Source organism: Sorex araneus, chromosome 3 (assembly GCF_027595985.1).
Source record: "Sorex araneus isolate mSorAra2 chromosome 3, mSorAra2.pri, whole genome shotgun sequence".
In the NCBI taxonomy this organism is placed as follows: domain Eukaryota; kingdom Metazoa; phylum Chordata; class Mammalia; order Eulipotyphla; family Soricidae; genus Sorex; species Sorex araneus.
The window spans coordinates 194885922-194908167 of NC_073304.1; the positions used below are offsets into that span (position 1 = coordinate 194885922).

Below are 22246 nucleotides of genomic sequence, written 5' to 3' on the forward strand. Positions count from 1 at the left end.
AGCCTCCCCACCCACCCCATTTTTAAAAAATAAATCCTTCCTAATAGACATGAAGACGCATACCAGAACAATAGTACAGCGAGTAGGGTACTTGCCTGACATGTGGCCAACCTGGATTCAATCCCCTGCATCCCATGTGGTTCCCCTAAGTCAGCCAGGAGTGATCTCTGAGCACCTCCAGGAGTGGCTCAAAAAACAGCAGCAACAACAAAATTGACATGGAGCATTGTCTTCTTGAAGTTTTGATTTGCATCAGCCTGATGACTGATGATACCTAGACCCACTTTATGTGTATTTAACCATTTATTGGCTTAAATTTTTTTTTCTTTTTTGGGTCACACCCAGCGATGCACAGGGGTCACTCCTGGCTCTGCACTCAGGAATTAACCCTGGTGGTGATCAGGGGACCACATGGGATGCTGCGAATCGAACCTGGGTCGGCTTTGTGCAAGGCAAACACCTTACCCTCTGTGCTATCACTCCAGCCCCTTAAAATTTTGTTTTACCTAGAAAGAGACTGTTCACTTGTATGTCTGTGTCTATATTTTCTGTGTAGTAGCAGTAAATTAAAGGTTGCCTCTGTGAGTTCTTATGAGGATGGTGCATCTCATTGGAGAAAGTCTTACAGTGGGATTTTACTATGTTGGCTCCTCAACTTTTGTATGACATTTTCCAGCCAAGACATCACAAGTTGGATGTTACCCTACAAGATATTTTAAAATTCCACTACTCTCCGTTAGGCGGTGTTTCCATCCAGCACTGACCAACCACAACAAAATTTCTGTGTGTTCACATTTCTACCTAGAGGCCCCTAGTTTAAGAAGGCAGATTTTAATTGCCTCAGTTTGACTGCTAACCACAGCTTGGGGTGGAAACAACTCGAGTTCAATTTTGAAGCCATTAATAATAATAAAAGGTTGTCTGTACATGACAGTGAACTTACCTGTTCATGTATTTATGTAAACTCAGCAGTAATAATAAGACAGTGCTGAGAATAGTTGCCTGCAGGTTTTATATCGCTCATAAAAAGCAAATAGTCTGGGCTGGAGTGATAGCACAGCGGGTAGGGCGTTTGCCTTGCGCGCAGCCGACCCAGGTTTGATTCCCAGCATCCCATATGGCCCCATATGCACCCCCAGCATCCCATATGGCACCACCAGGAGTAATTTCCTGAGTGCAGAGCCAGGAGTAACCCCTGTGCATTGGCGGTTGTGACCCAAAAAGCAAAAACAGAACAACAACAACAAAAAAAAAGGAAATAGTCTGCTTTGATGCTCCCAAGAGGATTTTTGCTACCTAAAAATTCAGGTGTCCTGCTTACTAAATACGGGTGCACCTTTCCTCCTACAACTGACAGGGCAATAAAAAATAGATGAAGTTAAATATTATGTGTTCTTGGTTATGGGTAAGAGTGTTAATCTCTGAACTTTCTTGTCCTTGTGACAGCCCTAACACATAGACATTTCCTTGGCTATTGCATAAACCCTGGTAGAAAATTCTGGTTACGGTCATCGTGGCACTCATTACATTAATACATTATAGACTCCTAGAAATACGGTATTATTTTAGGATGCCAGTGTTTAAGTCACCAAAGCAGGAAACAAAGAAAAAGTTTGTTTCCCATCCTTCTACTGTGCTCTTTCTTTGACTTAAGAGTATCAAGAGGACTGGAGCGATAGCACAGCCGATAGGGCATTTGCCTTGCATGCGGCCGACCTGGGCTCGAATCTCAGCATCCCATATAGTCCCCTGAGCAACACCGGGGTAATTCCTGAGTGCAGAGCCAGGAGTAACTCCTAAGCATTGCTGGGTGTTACACAAAAAGAAAAAAAATAAAAGAGTCTCAAGAAGTTCAGCATGGTCAGCTGCATTGCCATTTTATGGGTGACACTTAAAAGACACCTCTGCATAATATTAGCCTCCCAAGAGACAGGGCAGGAGTATAGCTGACCACTTGCCAGTTTCCTGATAGAGGAGGACATTGTATTCCGTGCAAGTCCTAGACCAAATTTCAGAAAGGCTCTTTGGTATTGCAGCTCTGTCACTGTGCCCAGGACACATGCACAGGTCACTAGATAGCTGCTTTTTCTATGACTCGAGACCAGTAAAGAATAAGAAGGTGACTCCATTTCCTGCCTGCCACTTTCAGATATCGGAATCCTTGTTCTTAAAGCCTAAATATACTTCTTCCCTTTTTTTGGTTTTGTTTTGTTTTTTGGCCCACACCCAGTGTTGCTCAGGGCTTACTCCTGACTGTTCTGGGATTACAACTGTCAGGGCTTGGAGATCATAAGGGGTGCCAGGCATCGAACCCAGTCAGCCACATGCAAGATAAGTACTCTACCCTCTACACTTTGCTCTGGCCCCAAAGGTTTTTCTAAATCTAGGCCTCAGCCAAGAGGAAAATAAAGAAGTTTTAACATTCATGTAGGAGAAAAGACACTGGATACGGTAGACTCTAGTATAAGGATAAAACACTGATTTTACTCATTAGGGGAAAAAAATGAAATTTGAATTACATTGAGCTGTTGAATTCATAACAAGAAAATTCCACGCTATACCTTGTAGATAGATGAAGTATTTCTTGGTATTAGAAAATGACTGACTTATCAAAAAGCTACTTTTCCCCTTTTGCAATCATGTACTAAATGCTCACTGAACTACTTAAAGCAGGAGACTGATCCATTTCCTCTGTTCACTATTATGTAATACCTAGTGGTATTACAAATGAGAGATGTGCAAAGATAAACACTGGTTGTGGAACAGAAATAATGTCTGGGTTCTTCCAAGTGGATGGTCCTTTTGTTAACACAAATACAGTTCCTATTCCTTTCCCTTAATTACATTTGCTCTTCTGTATGTTAATAGTTTTTGGTCTTTAATCTTTATCCTTTCCCTGTTTTCTGACAAATTGTACAGGATATCTCCCAGAAAACCTTTCTCGGTCTCAGAAGAACAAAAGATATATAGAGTAACAGCAGGGTAGGGACAAACTCTTTGCCTGAACCTCGCATCTGCCTTTCCCACTGCTCTGGGCTCTGCGTGAGGCTCTTTGTGAAATAAGCTTGAGTGAGCAAGAGAGGACTCTCCACAGGGTTTGAATTTAACCACAACCCAAAGTCATTCCTTTACCTTCAGGCCAGGCAAAGGTGAGGGAACCTCTCAGAATTACTAGTAAATTTGAGTTTCAGGATAGAACCCTGATCGTGGCATCACAGGAACGTTCATAGGCTTGTATCCAGCTGTGATCCTTAGAGGAATGTTGAATATTATTTTTCCCCCCTTTCTGTATTTGTGCAGAGAAGCTAATGAAATGCATAAAGCTTCAAAGGACTTGAGCTTAGACTCGGCATTACAAAACTGGGCAGTGCAGGGCCACTCTTGTTCTTTCCACCAACCCTAGACTCCTGTGAACTGGGAGCTGCTTAATTCCCACATTCACTGAACTGTCATTAACAAAGCTCTGGAAACATTCAATGGGAAACTACAGTTAATTGATGATTTCAATTAACAGTCATCGACTGCTGGTGAAAATACAGTTGTGAAAAATTATACTCTGGTATACTGGTTGGCTGTTTCACTTTCTTTGATCTTTTTTTTTTTTTTTTTCCAAAAAGCATCTTGAATGTCAGGAGTACTCTGTCACTAATGTTGGCCTTTTGATAAACATTTTGCTTTATTCCACCTTTGTGATCCTTGTGGTTTTGCCTGTCAAAAATGGCACTTAGCTGTTCTAACTTCATCCTAGCACCTGTGATAGCAGACATCTTTCGAGTTGTAGGCTGTAGGCTGCAGTTCGTTGTTGATACTTACAATAAGAAATTTTGTGCAGTTCATTTAAATTAGGGGTAAGTTAGTGTCCAAGGCTTACTATTTTGAAGTCTTACTATTTATGTCCCTCTCGGAGAGCCCGGCAAACTACCGAGAGTATCCCGCCTGCACAACAGAGCCTGGCAAGCTACCCGTGGCGTATTCGATATGCCAAAAATAGTAACAACAAGTCTCACAATGGAGATGTTACTGGTACCCACTTGAGCAAATCGATGAACAACGGGATGACAGTGCTACAGTGCTACTATTTGTGTGCACCCATGTAGACCTTAAGAACCATTATTCTTTGGTTAGGAACCATCTGAAGGGGGAAAATGGGCCAAAGTGGGGGATTCGTAGCATTCTGTCATGGAGAAGTATGTTCAACTCCTAAATAGGTCACTGGGGGTATAACTGGAAGCTTCAGAAGCCCAAGTCAGCACTTAGCTGTGGCATCAAACCACGACAGCACAGTTTGACAGCATGCCCAGGAGATTACTTCAGTCATGTAGGACAGGGAGCTTTGAGGTTTATGAGTAAAATTGGGGGATGGGGGAGTGGGAGGAGGGTAAAGGTAAAATAGGCAGCCCTGTGCTTTTTTTCCAATATCAGAATATTTTTCTCCCTTATTATTTATCTAATTGAAAGACTGACAGAGGAGTGTAAATAAAGCAAAAATCCTTCTAAGTGAAAAGCAGCTGGATCTTAAGTTACAAAATCTTCTTTCTGTGTTGTGGTAGATTTCAGTTAAAGATATAGGGCACTTTTAGTTTCCCAAGTTTTTATAGAATTCTTAGGCTAAGTATTTCTCAGGTACAAACTGGTGTGGACTATCTTCCCCCACCCTCACTCCCCAAAAAAAAGTGATATGGCTATTTCTTTGTTCTTGATAGTCAGTAAATTGGTGGTGGTGGTGGGGAGGGTTGTCTGTTTTTTGTTGTTTGGTGTTTTGGGGTCACATTCAGCAGTGCTCAGGCCTTACTCCTCTCTGCTCAGAATCACTTCTGACAGTGCTCAAGAGTCCTTATAGGGTGCCAGGAATTGAACCCAGGTTAGGTGTGTACAAGGCAAGCATCCTACCTGCCGTACTGTTGCTCCAGCTGCCCCTGGTAGGTTGGGCAAGTAAATTTTGTCCCTGGAGAAGTGTTCCATACCTCTGAAACTTATCTGGATTATACAAGAATGGCCCCAAACAGTGACAGGTCAGGTCAGGTCCTGTTGTCACGGAAGTCAGCTTGTAGAGAAATTAGCAGAGGCAACCACCAGGTATAACCATAGTGCTCTGCTCTTTTTTACCCCTCTTTCCCAGCACTGATTCTGCGGGGGCAGAATGAGGGCACACTCACCAGTGTCTAGAGCTAACACCTGGCTCTGTTCTCAGGGATCAGGGATTACTCCTGGCGGGTTCTAGGGACCATATAGGGCTACTGGGATCGAACCTGGGTCAGTCGCATGCAAGGCAAGTGCCCTATTCGCTGTACTATCACATTAGCCCCCATCTACCTCTGACTTATAACCTCCTTCTCCAGTTGCCCCTCAAGCTAGCTCCACATAGAAGGCGATAAAACTTGGGGGCACAGTCAGCTAGTCTGAAAGAAATGAATGCCTGTGGAAGTGACACAGCTCAGTTTTCCAGTGGGGCATTTGTAATGGATAATTGTAGTTTGTAACCTGGCTCTTCATTGGTTTTATTGCTAACATTGCCACTACTAGGACTTTTCATTAAAAACAAACAAAAAACAGAACAGCAGTACTTGTACTTTCTGTGTACTTGATGACATCAGCTGGATTAAGTTTGTAGCAGGGCTGGGGGCTGGAGCAATAGTACAGTGGGTAGGGCATTTACCTTGCAAATAGCTGACTCAGGCTTTATTCCTGGCATTCCATATGGCACCCCAAGCACTTGAGTGCAGGTCCCGGAGTAACCCCTGAACATCACTGGGTGTGAATTTAAAAAAAAAAAAAAAAGAATCTCTTTAAATTACCTGTCATCTCTTAGCTCTTGCAGGGCAAAAGTTCATTTTGATGTGTAAAGGCCTAGCGTTGCTCTGACGCCCTTTTGTAGATCAAAATGGCTGCTGGGAGGCTGAGGCATGATTTTGGTCCTGCCAGCGGTCACCTTTGCTCCCATTTTGGCTAGTACCAACACATTTCCTGGGCTGGCTAAAGGCAGCAAAACCGTCCTAACGGAAAGAGCAGCCTGGTCAGAGCACACATTATCTTTTACAGTTGGTTTTACACAATGCTGCTAAATTTAATTGCAGGATTTTTATCTGGTAGTGGACCTCAGATGGATGGATGAGACCCATGAACTGTGAAATTAAAAATCAAAACTGCTCAGTGCTATTGTTTGCTTGCCGATCACTCCCCCACCGGCACCAAAAGAGGGGGAGGGGCATACAACTGATGGTGGGCGACTGTGAAATCTTTCTTGGTCTGATATTTTCTTTCAACTGAAACTGCCATAAATGGCTAGAGAGCTTCTGATTCTTGGGAAATAATGGGTTCTGACAACAGGGACTATACCAGTTCATGCGCCTGACCTCTTTTCTAAAAGAAACTAAGTGGAAGTCTGTTGGTTTATTGTGTACAGACACGCTGTTTGCATAGCAGTCCTGTTAAATGTTTATATTATTTAATATTTTTGTCAGTTCAGCAAGACAAAAAGGAGAGTGTTCTTTCTTAAGTAGTTTTCCCCCCTCTTGCTTCCTTTTGTCCTAAGACCTAGGCCAAAGCATTTAATTTCATTAACTGAGATTTTGTCTCTCAGTCTGCCTTTGACTCAAGTCACTGTCACTTAAGTGGATGGATAGTTGCAAGCTCTACATCAATAACCTATTTTTTTTTAAGTCCAGAACCCAACACCATTTTTATCTGCTTGTCGTAGTGCAAAAAATAGGTCTGTGAAATGAAAGCCAGTCTTTCTGCTTCCCTGTCTCCCTCTCTCCCTCCACCTCTCCCCTCCTCCCTTTGTTCTTTTGTTCCCCTCCCCCTTCTCTCTTCCACTTCCATATTGAAAAACTGCTTGTGCTGGATGGATAATTAACGCTGAGCTATGGAGCAACAGGTCCCACTGGTGAGGCCTAAATCTGAAGTAAATGTTAATGTTGTGCCGGTACACATGTATTAATAGGCAGAGGAGATGAGTGAGGTTAAAACTCAGATCAACCACACTGGTATATGTCTTGAAATAGATCCTCATAATTAGTGATCCAGGAACCATGACAACTACCAACATCTTCCACCTGCAGTGGTGAGCTACAGCCTCATTAGTGAATGAAGGAGACATTCTAAATGAAACTGGACTCTGTCATTTGGCTGAGTTGGGAATCTTCAGGCTCCAGGCTTTAATCCTTGACACTGACAAGAAGTCTGTCAGTGCAGGCATTACAGTTAGCTGAGGGATGTGTTTGTAGTTTTCTCTTTGGAGGCTCCAGAAATAGGCCAAAATAGATACCCATCAGCAATAGAGATTGGTTATTTGAATTTGCTTATGGGAATCTAGATGCTGGAGTCCTGCTGGAAAGGTTGGCTTTTAGGCATTTTTAGGAGTTTTAGTGCTAAAACCTTAGACCAGCTTTCTGTTATGTATGCAGATGTAGCTGTTAATAGTTAACAGACTTCTCTCAGCTTGCAGCAGACTTGGGGCCAGAGAAATAGTACAGTGGGTAAGGTGCTTGCTTGTGCCTGACCAGGGATGATCCGTGGCATCTCATATGGTCCCCCCAAGCACTGCCAGGAGTATTTCCTGAGTGCAGAGCTAGATGCAACTCCTGAGGATTACCAGGTGTGACCCCAAAAGAGAAACAATCAAAGAATGAGAGGGAGAAAAAGGAAGAAAGAATACATTAAACTCTTGACGTATATCCTATAATTGTATAATCTCTGTAAAGATTTAGGTTCTGGGGCCAGAGATTAAGGTGCTTGTCGAGCAGTGCTGCAGACTCAGGTTTGATCTGGCACCTCGTGTGTGGCCCAACCCCCCTTCCCCCCAAAAAAAAATTTAGACCTCTACTGTGAGTTGTTTTATAGTTCACAGATGTCTTTAAGACCAGGTCGTGGTTAAAATAAATAGTGGATGGAAAACAGCACAGTCACTTTCTGCTAAGAGTTATAGGGCAAAATTGGTTAGTTGGTTGTTTTTCCATCCTCTTCTTTCTCTTTCCCCCCAAACCCCATCATGCCAGAATCAAGCTCCGTTTTGAATATGTGAGGCAAGGCCAGGGTTTTGTTTGGAGTGGGGAGAGAGTGTGTTCCAGTGGTACTTAGGAATATTAGTGGGAAGGGCTATCCCCCTTGGTGCTTAAAGATTCATATGGTACCCGGGATAGAAGTTGGGGGCCTCATACATGCAAGGATTGCACTCCAGTTCTTTAAACTGTGTCTCAGCTCCAACAATGGGGACTTTTTTGGGTTTGGTTGTTTTATGTTTTGAGGTCACACTCTGTTGCAGGAGAAGTAGGGGCTGCTTCTGGCTTAGTGCTTGGGGACTCACTTCCAGTGGCACCTGGGATTGAGATTGAATTCAGGGTTCCAGTTTGCAAAATATGTTCTCCAGCCCTTTGGACTATTTCCCTGGTCCCAAGGGCAGGGCTTTTTCACCAGTGATGTGAAAGGGAACATCCTCTGAATTGAAGATGGGAAAATACACTGTAGGAGACTCATCATTACAAAACACTTTTCTCTGCCTGTAAAAAGAAGTTCCTGGGACCTGACAGGTAGTTCAGTTTGCTCCCTGCTACTGCAAGGTAGGTCTGGCCCAAAACCCCTACCCGACAATGCATAGGGCTTCCTCCTGGCTCATGCACTCAGTAATTACTCCTGGTGATGCTCGGGGGACCATATGGGATGCTGGGGATCGAACCCGGGTCGGCCACATTCAAAGCAAACACCCTACCTGCTGTGCTATCACTCTAGCCCCTGAGCTATATTCTTTTGAAGATAGAAAATGAAACAGAAATTCTTTACCTCTTTAATGACGGGATACCACTTTTCCAAGTCAGCTCACATACAGAAGATTATTCTTCCAGGCATCACCTTCCCAGAATTTTGACAGTTCTCAAAAGGGTTCTAAATTTCTCGTACTGGTCTAGAGAGAGAGTTCAGAGGGCCTAGCCAGGTTCAGTCCCCAGTACCACCTAGCCCACTTGGTGCAGCTCTTCTGACCCTGAGCAACACAGGGTCTGAGCACTAAACCAGGCCTTCACATGTGGACCAAGTAGCAGCAAGAGTGGCTCCCAGCATTCCTGGGGAGGCCCAAATAAATAAATATTCAAATACTATTGTGCTTGAGAATAAATTCAGTAAATCTCTTCCCAGGAAATTTTCTGCACTCTCAGAATCTTTTATCAGGTGTGTGTGTGGTTTTTTTGGTGGTTTTTTTGTTTGTTTGTTTGTTTTAACCTCCAGATAGACCTACATACCTGCTTCTGATGCTGTAGTTTCCTCTGGAAATCTTCAAGATCTTAACCTTACCATCTTCATTGATTTTCTTATTTTTGGGGCCACATCTGGCATTGTTCAGGGGATAATTCCTGGCTCTGCACTTAAAAATTACTCCTGGTAGTGCTCAGGGGACCATATGGGATCCTGGGAATCGAACCCAGTTCGACAGTATGAAGGCAAGCACCCTATCTGCTTGCTGTCTCTCCAGCCCTTTGACTTTATCATCTTTAGAGAATCACCTGCGGAATAGCTCTGAGGTGTGGGATGAGAATAGGAAAAAGACCGTTGTCATCTTCTATACCAAATGACCATATTTTGTTGAGTATGACATCGAGCAAGTACATAGGTTTGTATGTCAAAAATTAGTCGTAGTTGATTCTGTGTGAGCTCATTGCAAATTTTCCTTGTTTGTTTGGAGTCACACTGGGCGATGCTCTGCTTGGGTTACTCCTGGCTCTTCATTCAGGAATCACTGGTGGTGGTGCTTGTGGGACCTTATAGGATGCTGAGAATTCATCCTGGGTCAACATGTGCAAGGCAAGCATCCTACCCCCACTGTATTACCTCTCCAGTCCTTCGAATTCTCTTTTTCATCCTATCTCTAATCTGTGTTCCCTGAGCAAGGACCATGTCTAAAATCTCACAATTTAGTACAATGCCTCGTACAAAATAGGTGCCTGATAAATGCTTGAGTTTAGTGATGACTTTGGTTCTCTCTACTTAAAGGCTGTGTAGTATTTTGGAGAGATAGATCTGTAAATTATGTACCCATATCCTTCCTTCAGTGTAATACCTTTGGGATAAGCATTAGTATGCAGTTGGAAATTCAATAAATAATGACTGATTCAGAACAAAATGTTAAACTCTAAGGATAGCTTGATGGATATACTGCTGTGTCTTCTTAGGAGTAAGGAATCTACCAAAGGTTCTTTGAAAGCAGCTTGGTTTTAAGATTTGAAAGAGCCAGAAATCTTATATTGATTCTAGTTTTTCTACTTACTCGTACCATGGCTTTAGATAAGTTAGTTTCCTCACCTATCTGATGGGAAGGAGAATTAATTACCTCATTGTATGGCTATGGTGATTAAATAAGAGCATCTGTCAAGACACTTTGTGAACTGTAATATACTAAGATGAGATTATATCATTCTCTCCTTTAGTAATTAGGAAGCATTTTTGATATCTTTGCAAAGCAGCACTGCTTCTTTTGGTTTTTTTAGTTTTGGGTTTTGGACAACACCCAAAGGTGCTCAGGACTTACTCATGGCTTTATGCATCACTCTTGCTGTATTCAGTGCTAGAGATCCAACCTCACTCAGCCAAAAGCAGTTGCCTTAGCTGCAGTGTGCTCACTCCCTCTCCTTCCCCTCCCTCTCTCTCTTCCTCTTCCTCTCTTTCTCCTCCTTCTCTGTCTCCCCAGCATTGGTTTTTTAATAGTGTTTTTCACTACTGAGCAATGGAAATTTAGTAATTTCATTGTTCTCTGACTTTAAAAAGAGTGGGGGGTGGCTATATCCAGAGACGCTTAGGGGTTACTCCTGGTTCTGCACTCAAAAATTAGTCCTAGTTGACTCAGAGCATTAGAACATCGGGAAGGGTGTTTGCCTGGCATGTAGTCAACCTGGGTTCAATTCCTGGCACTGATTGAGTTCTCCAAGCCCCACCAGGAGTGATTCCTGAGTGCAGAGCCAAGAGTAAGCCCTGAGCACAATTACTTCTAATAGTGCTGGGGATTAAACCTGGGTCAGTCATGTGCAAGGCAAGCACCCTGCCCGCTGTACTGTCCCTCCAGCCCCATTGTCTGACGTTAGCTTTTTTTTTTTTTTTTTTTTTTGTCACACCCGGTGATGCACAGAGGTTACTTCTGGCTCATGCACTCAGGAATTACCCCTGGCGGTGCTCAGGGGGCCATATGGGATGCTGGGAATCGAACCTGGGTCAGCCACTTGCAAGGCAAACGCCCTACCCGCGTACTATCACTCCAGCCCCATCTTTTAATGATTTTCTTTTCTAAACAGTAACCTGCAACAGATGATCTTCATTGATAAATGAATGCAACAGCTTGGGCAGAGCCTTGTTTCTCCTGGCAGATATGTCATGATTTAGAGACTGACCTGAGCCAGAGAGGTAGCTCAGTGAGCTCAGGTTTGCTTGCAGGAGGCCTGACTTCAGTCTCTAGTACCACATGATCCTCGAAGCACAGCCCCTCAGCACCACTGGGTATCATCCAAAAATAAAACAAAAGGGTGATCTGTTGTATTATTTTTAAAACATTACATTAAAACATTTAACGTAATACATAGTTGTTCAAAATTGTCTTCTAAATTTAAGGGAACACCATTCTAATGATATTTGAATTAAATGGGCAGCTGGTGGAGCTTTAAGTTGAGGGCCTTTAAGCTAGTTGGTGAAATTGGGGGAGTCTCTGAATATGTACATGAGTTCCCTGAGGGTGCTCTCTCCTTTCTCCCTGGAATCTTTTCACTGTTGGCAGTACTTCTAACATGGAGCAAAACTAGTCTGTGTGCAAAATAGTCTCTTTTGAAATTGGTTTCTGAGCATATTACTTCAATACCAGTCTATCTTTCCTGCAGCTATTTCATGAATCCATTTCCCCTAGGTATTTGAGTTGAAAAGATGCCTTCTAAATAGTTTGAAAGGAATTGCTAGAAGCGAAGAGGAAGCATGAGAAAGCTCTCTGATGCAAGGTTCCTGTGTTGCACCTATACTATGATGACCATTTTCCAGAAACTTAGACTGACCTTTCCTGATCATCCTTCCTTAGATGTACCTTCTCTCACACCACCACATTGTCAGATTTATTTCAGGATGCACAATGCCAGGATTGTAGCTCAGTGGTAGAAACTTGCCCTGCTGTGTGAGTGCTGGTTCCATTTCCAGCAGTGAAGGAAAGAGAGATGCAGGTTTTTGTTTTGTTTTGGGGCCACACCTGGCAGTGCTCGTGGCTTACTCCTGGTTCTGAGCTCAGGGATCCTTTCTGGTGGGACTTAGGGGACTTTGTGTGGTGCTGAGGATCAAATCGAGTATATATATATATGTCCTTTTTTATGTGGTGCTGGCGATCAAATGGAATCTATATATGTCTTTAATCTCTGTACTATCTCTTTAGCCCCAGGCTAGAGGAGTCTAACTGAAATACCAGTCTCGAAAGACTTGAACTTTATTCAGTACTGGATGGTATAAGGGAAATATTGAAAGACAAATTGGAGAGTGACCATGATTAGGCTGTTTAAATTATTTTGGGGTCAGGGATGACTCCAGCGGTACAGCACATGTCTAGCATTCCTGAAACCTAGAGTCTGATCCCTGGCCCCATATTGCTCCCTCCCTCCTTGCCCCAAAGTACATAGCACCACTGGGTGTTGCTCCTTGTTAAGAAAAAAATAAGAGGGGCCAGAGCAATAGTACAGCGGGTAGGGTGTTTGCCTTCCATGCAACCAACCCAAGTTCCATTCCCAGCATCCCATATGGTCCCCTGAGCACTGCCAGATGTGACCAAGAAAGCAAAAAATAAAAATAAAAGAATAAAATAAAGCATTCTGCTTGGGAAAAGAATAAAATAAAGCATTCTGCTTGGGAAAAGAGTGAGAAAATTATTAAGGGTGACCAGGAGACTGTTCACATCTTGGTAAAGATGTGAGCGCATATCACTTTGCTTTTGTCTTTCTGTGCTTTACACATTCGATGTATGGTATCTTGGTTCAAAACCAGCAGGCAGATGAAAAGAAATAATGGAAACCAGAATCAGAAGTGACAACCTTTTCAGGATTAATTTTAATATGACAGTTGTTGAAGCATAGCAGAGTCATAGGCTTTTGCAAATCACATGCACGTGTTTCATTAGTTTGGCTGTGGCCAATGCAGAAATACATTGGAGAGAAGGAGTTAGGGAAGACTATAATTCCCCTATAGTGCTTCAGAGCTTGAAGACATGTCCCAACATCCCACAGTACCTTTAGTTTTTTTGCCTCTTGGTAAGGGTCTTGCTGAGAGGAATGGTGGATATCCTAACACATGTGCTCTGGGGCTCCAAGGAAGCATGAGCTAGGAAAATTGGCCTATCTAGCTGGTGTTTAGAGTAGAATAAAACAAACAAACAAAAAACAGAGTAGAATAAAACAGCTTAGCATTAAGTCTTGGAACTTAAAGTTCTTACATACTCAATCCTCAAGACTTTTTTTTTTTTTAACTTTTTGGGTCACACCTGGCATTGCACAGGGGTTACTCCTAGCTCTGCACTCAGGAATTACCCCGACAGTGCTCAGGGGACCATATGGGATGCTGGGAATCAAACCCGGATTGGCCACGTGCAAGGCAAATGCCCTACCCGCTGTGCTATTGCTCCAGCCCCAAGACTTTTTTAAAAGAAATATTTTCCACATTCTTTTATTGGGGGGGTGGGGGCAGGGAAACTCCACACCTAGTAGTATTCAGGGGCCATTATTTATTGAGGCTTACAATAGTATTACTGTTTTATACTTGCAATGTAGTACTGTAGTACTGTAGTATTACCCCTACCACCAGTGTTAGTTATCCTCCACATTATCCCGAGATTACTTCTCATTTAAAAAAAAAAAATCCTTCTTGTTGTTCCTAGTATCTAAGTAGGTTCCAATTGGGACCTAATTTAGGGGTTTGTTTTATTTTTTTCTCCTCCTTACCCCTTGTTTTGAGGCTGCAACAGAACTCCAGTGATTTGCTCTTGGTAGTGCTCTGAGAACCGTGTGATGCTAGGAATCTAACCCAGACCTCCCTCATACTATGCACTCCAGCCTTTTGAGCAATCTCCCAGCTATCTAGGGAAGTTTTAAGCATAAATCAGGCATCTGTATAGCATTAATTTTCAGTTGTTTGTGTTGAACAGAATCAGAACCCCCCTGAGTTTCCTGGAAGTTCTATTTCTGATTCCTAGATGATGCAGCTGGGTTGGGGACTACACTTTGGGAATCACTACTGTATAGATATAAAGTGACCCTCCCAAGGATTTAATGGTCTCATGTGGCTCTTGAAGTGACCTTAATGGAATTCAGTGATCTGGAGGATCAGTCCTACACAGCTCAAATTTTCGTTTAGAATTGACTTGTTGAGTGACAACATGTGTATAACTTTCATACTGTCAAAAGGCAAAAAAAAGGAAGCGATTATCCTAATCCTCTAATGAAAGAAGAAAGAGAACTGTCACACAGAGAAACCATAAGAAATGCCAAAAGAGACCTGGGTAGCAAGACCTTCCGGATATCTGAGTAATCTGGGAAGAGTGCAGGAACTCTGGTCACTCATCTGTGGGGACACAACAGACTGCTCCAAAACTCACTGAATTAAAACTAGGTTTTTTTTTGTTGTTGTTGTTGTTGTTTTAATCTCTCATGCGCCTGAGAATTGACTTGCCCCAGCTAGGTGTTTTTTCTGCTTGATATGTTGCTTGGTACATTTCAGTCATTTGGAATTCATCCAAGCTGACATGCTCCGAGATGGCTCAGTTGCCTCTAGTAACTGGTGCTGGCCTTAATTTTTCTAGTTCTAGGGATCAAACCCAGGGCAGATCTTAGAAAAGGACCGTTCTAAGCTCACTAAAGTGGAATCTGCAGGCGTCTTAAAGGCCATGTCCTTAGAAATTATAATGTTGTCACCTCAATTGTGTCCCATTGGTCAGAACAAATCACAGGACAAGTTCCAACTCAAGGGAAAGAAAATAGGAGCTATAGAGATAGTGTAGTGGGTCAGGCACTTGTCTTGCACACAGCCAACCTAGGTTCCATCCCCGGCATTCCATATGGTCTCCCGAGCACTGCCAGGAGTGATTTCTGAGTGCAGAGCTAGGGATAATTCTTAAGTACTGCCAGGTACGGACCAAAAAGCTGAGGGAGAGAAGGAGGAGAGTGAGAGAAAGAGAATAGACCACATCTAGATGGGAAAAGTAGCACGGAGTTTACAACCATCTTTAATTTATCACAGGGAAGACTCCCTGTGATTTTATTAGCATGGTCCTAGAAAATAAAAAATGAGAATGATTCTCAATATTCCAAACTTATTTAATATTTGTAAACCCAGTATTAATTGCTCAGGGTTTGGCTTCTTTTTCTAAGATGTGGGAAGGGAAAGGATGCCAAATAAGCATCTTGGTGGATTTCCTAGAAATGCAGGACTGGCCAAAATAGTAGTTGAAGGATATGTGTTCTAGCTAACCTTTTTCCTGCTGCTTCGAAGGGTTGGTTGCTTAGTCTTCCCCTTGTCTTTTTCCCTGCAGTAACCCTCCACTAAGTGAAGAGATGTTGCCTCCTGGGGAGTGGATGTGTCACCGGTGCACTGTCCGCCGAAAGGTAATGATGCTGCTTTCTGCAGACTCTGCGTCTCGTGCCAGATGCAGAGCACTGTTACTCGAGAATTATGGTGGCCCTGAGAGCATTTTATGCTTTACTTCCATCTCCAGAGCTAGACCCTACTCCCACCCCTATCCCCCCATAGTTACTTAGAATGGGTCAGGGCCTAAAATCCACATAGGAACTGCTGAAATGACTAAAAATGTATTGATTTACTGAGCCATGTTTGTTTACTAGTGGCAGAAATCGTCTGGTCTCTATACAGGTCTCTTGAGAAGTAGCCTGATTGTGGCGACTATAGTATGGCTTAAAAGTGGCTTAAAAAAAAAATTAAAGGAAACGGCTTCTCTAGCTGATAGAAAAAGGATCTTCTTCACTCCAAGACAAATAAGTCACTGGTATTTAGAGGCTTGGAGGTAATGATGGGGAGATAGCCTGCTTGTACCCCAGGATGCCTGATCTGCTTTTTAGCGCCTCTCCCATCAGCTTTGATAATTCAATCTTGGCTTTGAAGTTATGGTTTGGTTTTTAGTGAAGTAGATAGTTTTATTTAAAAGAAATCCGCTTAAGAGAAATGTGAAGAGAGAAAATTAAATATGTGTGCATGAGAATACAGGCTTCTCAGATGGGGAAAAGCCTGGTTCATTATTTTTTGAGAACTTCTGTAGGGTGTAAAAGCTAAATTTTTTCTTCCTTATCAAAAAAAGGAAGTGGGTGTGTTTCCACCCAGATTATGTGTTACCCAATACTCAAATTATAGGCTATAGATTGGAATTTGTGTGTGAATTCTAAATCACCCCCTAACACTCCCCCACACACAAAATAATGCACCAACTTTTCCTCTTCTGTGACATCACCTCTTGTTTTTCCTAGCCCCCAAACATGATGTCATAATGAATGATGACTTCCTTGGTTGCAGAAACAGGATGTGATGATTCAGAGATTGTGGTTTATGTGTGTAACAGTTTTCAGCCTTAAGAAGAGGGTAAACAGGTAGACATTTTCACTAGGGTTCCTATTAAAAAGCAAGCCAAGGGCCAGGAGATGGCTCAAAGGACTGGAGTGCATGCTTTGCATGCAGGGGCCCTGGGTTTAAGTCCCCAAGGACCACATGATCCCCTGAACAACATGTGAGGGTTGACGCTGAGCACTACTGGGTGTGACCAAAAAAAATAAATAGAAAGCCAAGGCCAAGTCACCTAGCCACAGTTGTCATTTGATTATTCTCCTAAAGTTCACGTGCCAGGCTGTCCTCCAGCCCTTGCACCTCCCAGAATGTTTTCTTGTGAATCTTCAGTTAGATTAGAGCAGAGCCAGTTAGGCATCTGCCAGCCAGGAGGCCTTTTAGAGGCTTGCTGCCCGAAAGTACGGAACAGTTGAGGAAGAAAGAAGCCGGGTGTGGGGAAAGGTGGAGAAGAGGAACTAACATTTTACTGTCTATCATATGCCAGCTATTTTACTCATACGGTCCCATTGATTTATTTTCCGTGCCAGTGTTCAAACCCAGGACCTCAAACATGTAAGGCAAATGCTCTAGAGCTGAGCCACAACACTGGCCTATGCCATCCCATATATAATCCATATGGTACCATTGGTAAGAACTACATTTTAGAAACTAAATTGGGGGGCAGAGCAATAGTCTAGCAGGTAGAGTGCTTGCTGAATGTGACCAAGCTAGGTTTGATTCCCAGAACTCCACCAGGATTGACCCCGAAGCCCAGAGCCAGGAGTAAGTCCTGAGCAGACCTGGCTATGGACCAAACCTACTCCACACCCTGCCCCTCCCCCAGCCAAAAAAAGGGAAGGAAGAAATTGAAACTCACAAGTAATTACAGAATAACCTTATCAAGGAACCACAGGAATTGACAGAAAATTTTAAATCATTGTTTCAAAATTTGAATCAAATTGTTTCATTCCAAAATTGTTTCTCTTTTCCACTTTCTAGGAGCTTGCTAGAAATATCACTTGCTAGGAGTTATATCTTTCCTGACAGTAAGCTTTTCCTGTGCTCTCATGAACCTCTTTACCAGCTTGTGTCAAGCCTGACTTTTTCATTGCTACCACCTTTTACACTCCTTTAGCCTTCTATGGTTACAATGAAATGGTTGGAATGATACATCCTTGCACTAGGGAGATGGCCCAAAGAACTGGAGCACATGCCCTCTGTCTATGCATGAAACTCTGAATTTGAGCCCCAATACCACCTAGTCGCCCAGGCATCAAGCCAAATGTGGCCCCCAAAAGAGCAAAGAAAATAGAAAGAACGTCTCTGGGTCTCAGCAACCACTGTTAAGGTCCTATTCCTAGTGTAAGCTAGATCTTCCTCCCACACAGAGCCATTCCTTTCATTTACATGACCCTCTTTCTCTTCACCATATTCTGAAAGGAAGAGTTTTTTCTAGTCTCACTTCTCAGAGAAACTCTTGCCCCTTCAGCCTAAGTCACCCAAGATTATAAGGCATCATTGGCAGAACTGGGGCAAGATCAGGTCTTCTAACTGGATACCAATGTTAAATCTTTATTTGATCACTATTTGGAGTCCTGAAAGAAAGTACCCTGTCAGGGGCTGGAGCCATAGTACAGTGGATAGGGTGCTTTGCCTTGCATGGCCAACCTGGGTTAGATCCCCAGCATTCTAAATGGTCCCCAAGCACCACCAGAAGTAATTTCTGAGTACAGAGCCAGTGATAACCCCTGAGCACCACCAGGTGTGCCCCAAAAAGGGAAAAAAAGAAAATGCAGTATCAGTCATTCACTTAGTCTTTTTCCCTTTGTAGAAGTGTTATTTTGAGAGGCAGTTAAATTTGATGCGTTGAAAGGCACTGTTCTTTGAGCCAGAGAGATAGCACATCGGGTAGTGCTTGTCTTGTATGCAGCTGACCCTGGCAACACATACGGTTCCCCGACCATCACCAGGAGTAAGTGTTGAGCACCACCAGGTAGGGTATGACCCAAAAACATACACAAAAAGAAAGAAAGGCACTGTTCTTGGATACAGTGCTGGGTGACTGTCCTTCGAATACCACCTTTCCTCCCTAAATTGGGGTTTGCTTTCTAAACCTGTACCCAACCTGCTTAGCCAGGGAGTAGTAGTACTTGGCTGTTTTACTTTCACCTTTACTTCTGTGGGCTTTATTTTAAGTAGAATTTTTAAAACTATTGAGAAGGTCACAGTACCCCAAATTACAATGATTTCATCAATTCTCACTGTTCTCACTTAAGCTTATTCAGTTTTTCTTCACTGTTAAAACTTATCACTTTGCCCCTATATTTTTGTATAGAGCTATTGTGTACCATAGGGTGATAGTAAGTTCTATGAAGTTTATATCACTGTTTATAACTGTTCGTGCTTTTCATAATTCCCTGCTGCAGTCATTTTTGCCAGCTTTATTTCAGGTCCAGTTTTGTATAGCAGTGTTCTGGGTCCCCAGTCGATGAGTCTGTGATGGCAGAGACTTCTGGCATTTCATTAGTGGTCTAGAAGGACATTTTTCTTTCCTTTTTCTTTTTTTTCATAAGGGGCCACAACTGATGGTTCTTAGGGACCCTGGTCCATTCTTGGCCATGCATGGGGCAGAGGATGCCATGCAGTGCCAGGGATTGAATTCAGGGCCTCACTCGTGCTAGACCATGTGCACTACCATTTGCCCCAGTCCCAGAATTTTGTAGCATTCATCTCTATTTTTGTGGTACTTTATGTGATGGGTCCACCTGTTCACTTGCACAGAAACGAGAGCAGAAAAAGGAGCTGGGACATGTCAATGGACTGGTGGACAAATCTGGCAAACGGACTACATCCCCCAGCAGTGACACTGACTTGTTGGACAGACCACCTAGCAAAACTGAACTCAAGGCCATTGCTCACGCCCGGATCCTGGAGAGGAGAGCCAGCCGGCCTGGCACACCCACATCAAATGCCAGCACAGAGACCCCCACCTCTGAGCAGAATGACGTTGATGAGGACATCATTGACGTGGATGAGGAGCCAGTGGCGGCAGAGCCGGACTATGTGCAGCCCCAGCTAAAGCGGCCCTTTGAGCTGCTGATTGCTGCCGCCATGGAGCGGAACCCCACCCAATTTCAGTTGCCCAATGAACTGACATGTACCACTGCACTACCAGGTTAGCCAAACTATCATATTCCCTCCCACCTGGCTTTCCCAAAGGATTATTGCCCAGCCAAAGGGCGGTGCCACATGTGGGACCCTCGTTCGTATGGCCACTGTCTCGGGTTCTTACTCTTGGTTCTTCCTGGAGACATCTCCAAAGGTTCTGATTGTGTTGTGGGCTTTTGGTTGTTTTTTGTTTTGGTGGGTGGTGAGGGCAAAGTTGATGGTACTGGGATTAAACCCAGGTTTCATGCATGCAGGGAGTACATTTACTATTAAGCCACATCTATCTCAGCGGTTCCTTGAGATTTTTGCTGTTACAGTGCTTACTCAGTTTCCCACTTTCCACTCTTCGCAGCATAACCTTTTATTTATTTTGTGGGGGTCACACCCAGCGATGCTCAGGGGTTACTCCCGGCTCTGCACTCAGGAATTACCCCTGGCAGTGCTTCAGGGACCATATGGGATGCCGGGGATCGAACCTGGGTCAGCCTCGTACAAGGCAAACGCCCTACCCGCTGTGCTATCGCTCTGGTCCCTAACCTTTTTTTTTTTTAATTGGCAATATCACATACATAATTCAAAAATTAGAATTTATAAAAGACTAACTGTGGAAATTTTCCCTTCCATCCCTGCCTGCCATTTGCCTGGTTTTATCCTCCAGTTTTAACCCCTCACACATATAACCACTGCTTGGTTCTTTTGTATCCCTTCTAGAAATTTTTCTGCATGTAAAAGCCAGTGTAGACCCTCATTATTTTTCTCTGAAATAACTTAATTCATCTACAGAAGGCTTCTCCCCACCCCCAACCTACCCTCCTTTTTTCCTTACTGGTGGGCTTTTGTTTGGGGAGGTAGGGGCTCCACAATGTGGTCCCTTGAGATACCTGGCCTAGCAGTGATAAGCTTGCTGTGCAAGTGTTCAGGCCCAGCAGTACTGGGGCAGGGAGGTGGGGTGACATGTAATGTCCAAATTCGCCTCAGCGCCTTGAGCATACCAGGCACGCATTTTAACCCTTTGGCTCTCTTCTTGACCCCCAATTGCCACCGTTTATTTTCAATGCTTTTACTTACCCACAGTAAACTGCAACTGAAAATACTATGTACAGTAAGTTATTTTGAGAGATCACAGTTGAATAACAATAGTATTTTGTCATGGTTATTATATTGTAATTAGTTGTTAACTGTTAATCGCTTATTGTTCCTAATTAATAAATTACATTTTATCACGGGTGTGTATGTCTAGGATTAAAAAAAGTATTGAGCTCAGTACTCTTCGGCATATTAAGCATAAATTGGGAAGCTCAGAACATAACCCATACAGATAAGGGGAACCTACTACAGTCTTCTACACCTTGCTTTATCACTTCACAGTGTGCTAGAGAATTTCCCATATTAATGCAGGCATTGTGGTTTTTAATGGTTCATAAAATATTCCATTATATAAATATACCGTAATTCATTTAACCAGTTGTCTATTAATGGACATTTAGATTCTTAATCTTTTGTTAATATAGATGATATTTCAAATAATAACTTCATAACTATGTCATCTGTAGAACTGTATATGAGAGATAAATTCCTAATATTAGAATTTTAGGATTAAAAAAATACTTAAGATTTTATAAATATCACCAAATTAACCTTTTTTTGTTTGTTTTGCTTGTTTTTTTTTAATCAGCTTTTTTGTGTGTATATGTGTTTTATGGGTTGTTGGAGGGTGGGGTAGTGTGGGGGCCATGCCCAGCTCCACTCAGGGATCACTCCTGCCATACTTCAGGGGGACCATATGGGTTACCGGGGATCAAACCCAGTCTGGATGCATGCAAGGGAAACGCTGTACTATTCGCTGTACTATCTCTCTGCCCCTGCTTGTTTTTTTTTTAAATTAATTTATGGTTTCTTCTTGATACTGTAAGGCTTTTAAATCTTACTAGACCTTATGCTTTTCGAGAAAAAGTGAAATTAGCAGGCTTGAGAAGCCTGGTCACTACTGGCCTATCAACTACATCACTGTATCACTGTCATCCCGTTGCTCATCGATTTGCTCGAGTGGGCACCAGTAACGTCTCCATTGTGAGACTTATTGTTACTATTTTTGGCATATCGAATACGCCACGGGGAGCTTGCCAGGCTCTGTCACTCGGGCGAGATACTCTCGGTAGCTTGCCAGGCTGTGGAATCAAAACATTTTTGGTTTGGTTTGGTTTTAGGTGCCATACCCAGCGATGCTCAAGGGTTACTCCTGGTGGTAGTCAGGGGACCCATATGGGATGCTAGGGATTGAACCTGGGTCGGCCACAAGCAAGGCAAACTCCCTACCCACTATACTATCGCTCTGGCCCGGAATCAAAGCTTATTTTCTATAAGAATACTGTATAACATCTTTTTCTCAACCACCTCTGGAGTAATCTGTTTATCTTTTAACCCGGGTGTTTATGTTTTTCAGTTTGTCTAGTATTTAACATCAGTTTCTAACCATTTTTGTTTACAGAACTTTTTTTATGTATTTCTGCCATAGGCCATGGTTCTAGCTTATGTC

At 43.0% G+C, this 22246-nt stretch overlaps 1 protein-coding gene across 1 annotated transcript in view; it reads left to right on the forward strand.

Annotated features, from left to right (window-relative positions):
• Nucleotides 1–22246, forward strand: part of PHF12 (PHD finger protein 12) — a 53753-nt gene that overhangs the window by 7314 nt on the left and 24193 nt on the right. The window contains exons 3-4 of the mRNA XM_004605015.2: nucleotides 15524–15596; nucleotides 19324–19717. Coding sequence (XP_004605072.2) covers nucleotides 15524–15596; nucleotides 19324–19717 — 467 coding nt within the window. The remainder of the gene's footprint in view (nucleotides 1–15523; nucleotides 15597–19323; nucleotides 19718–22246) is intronic.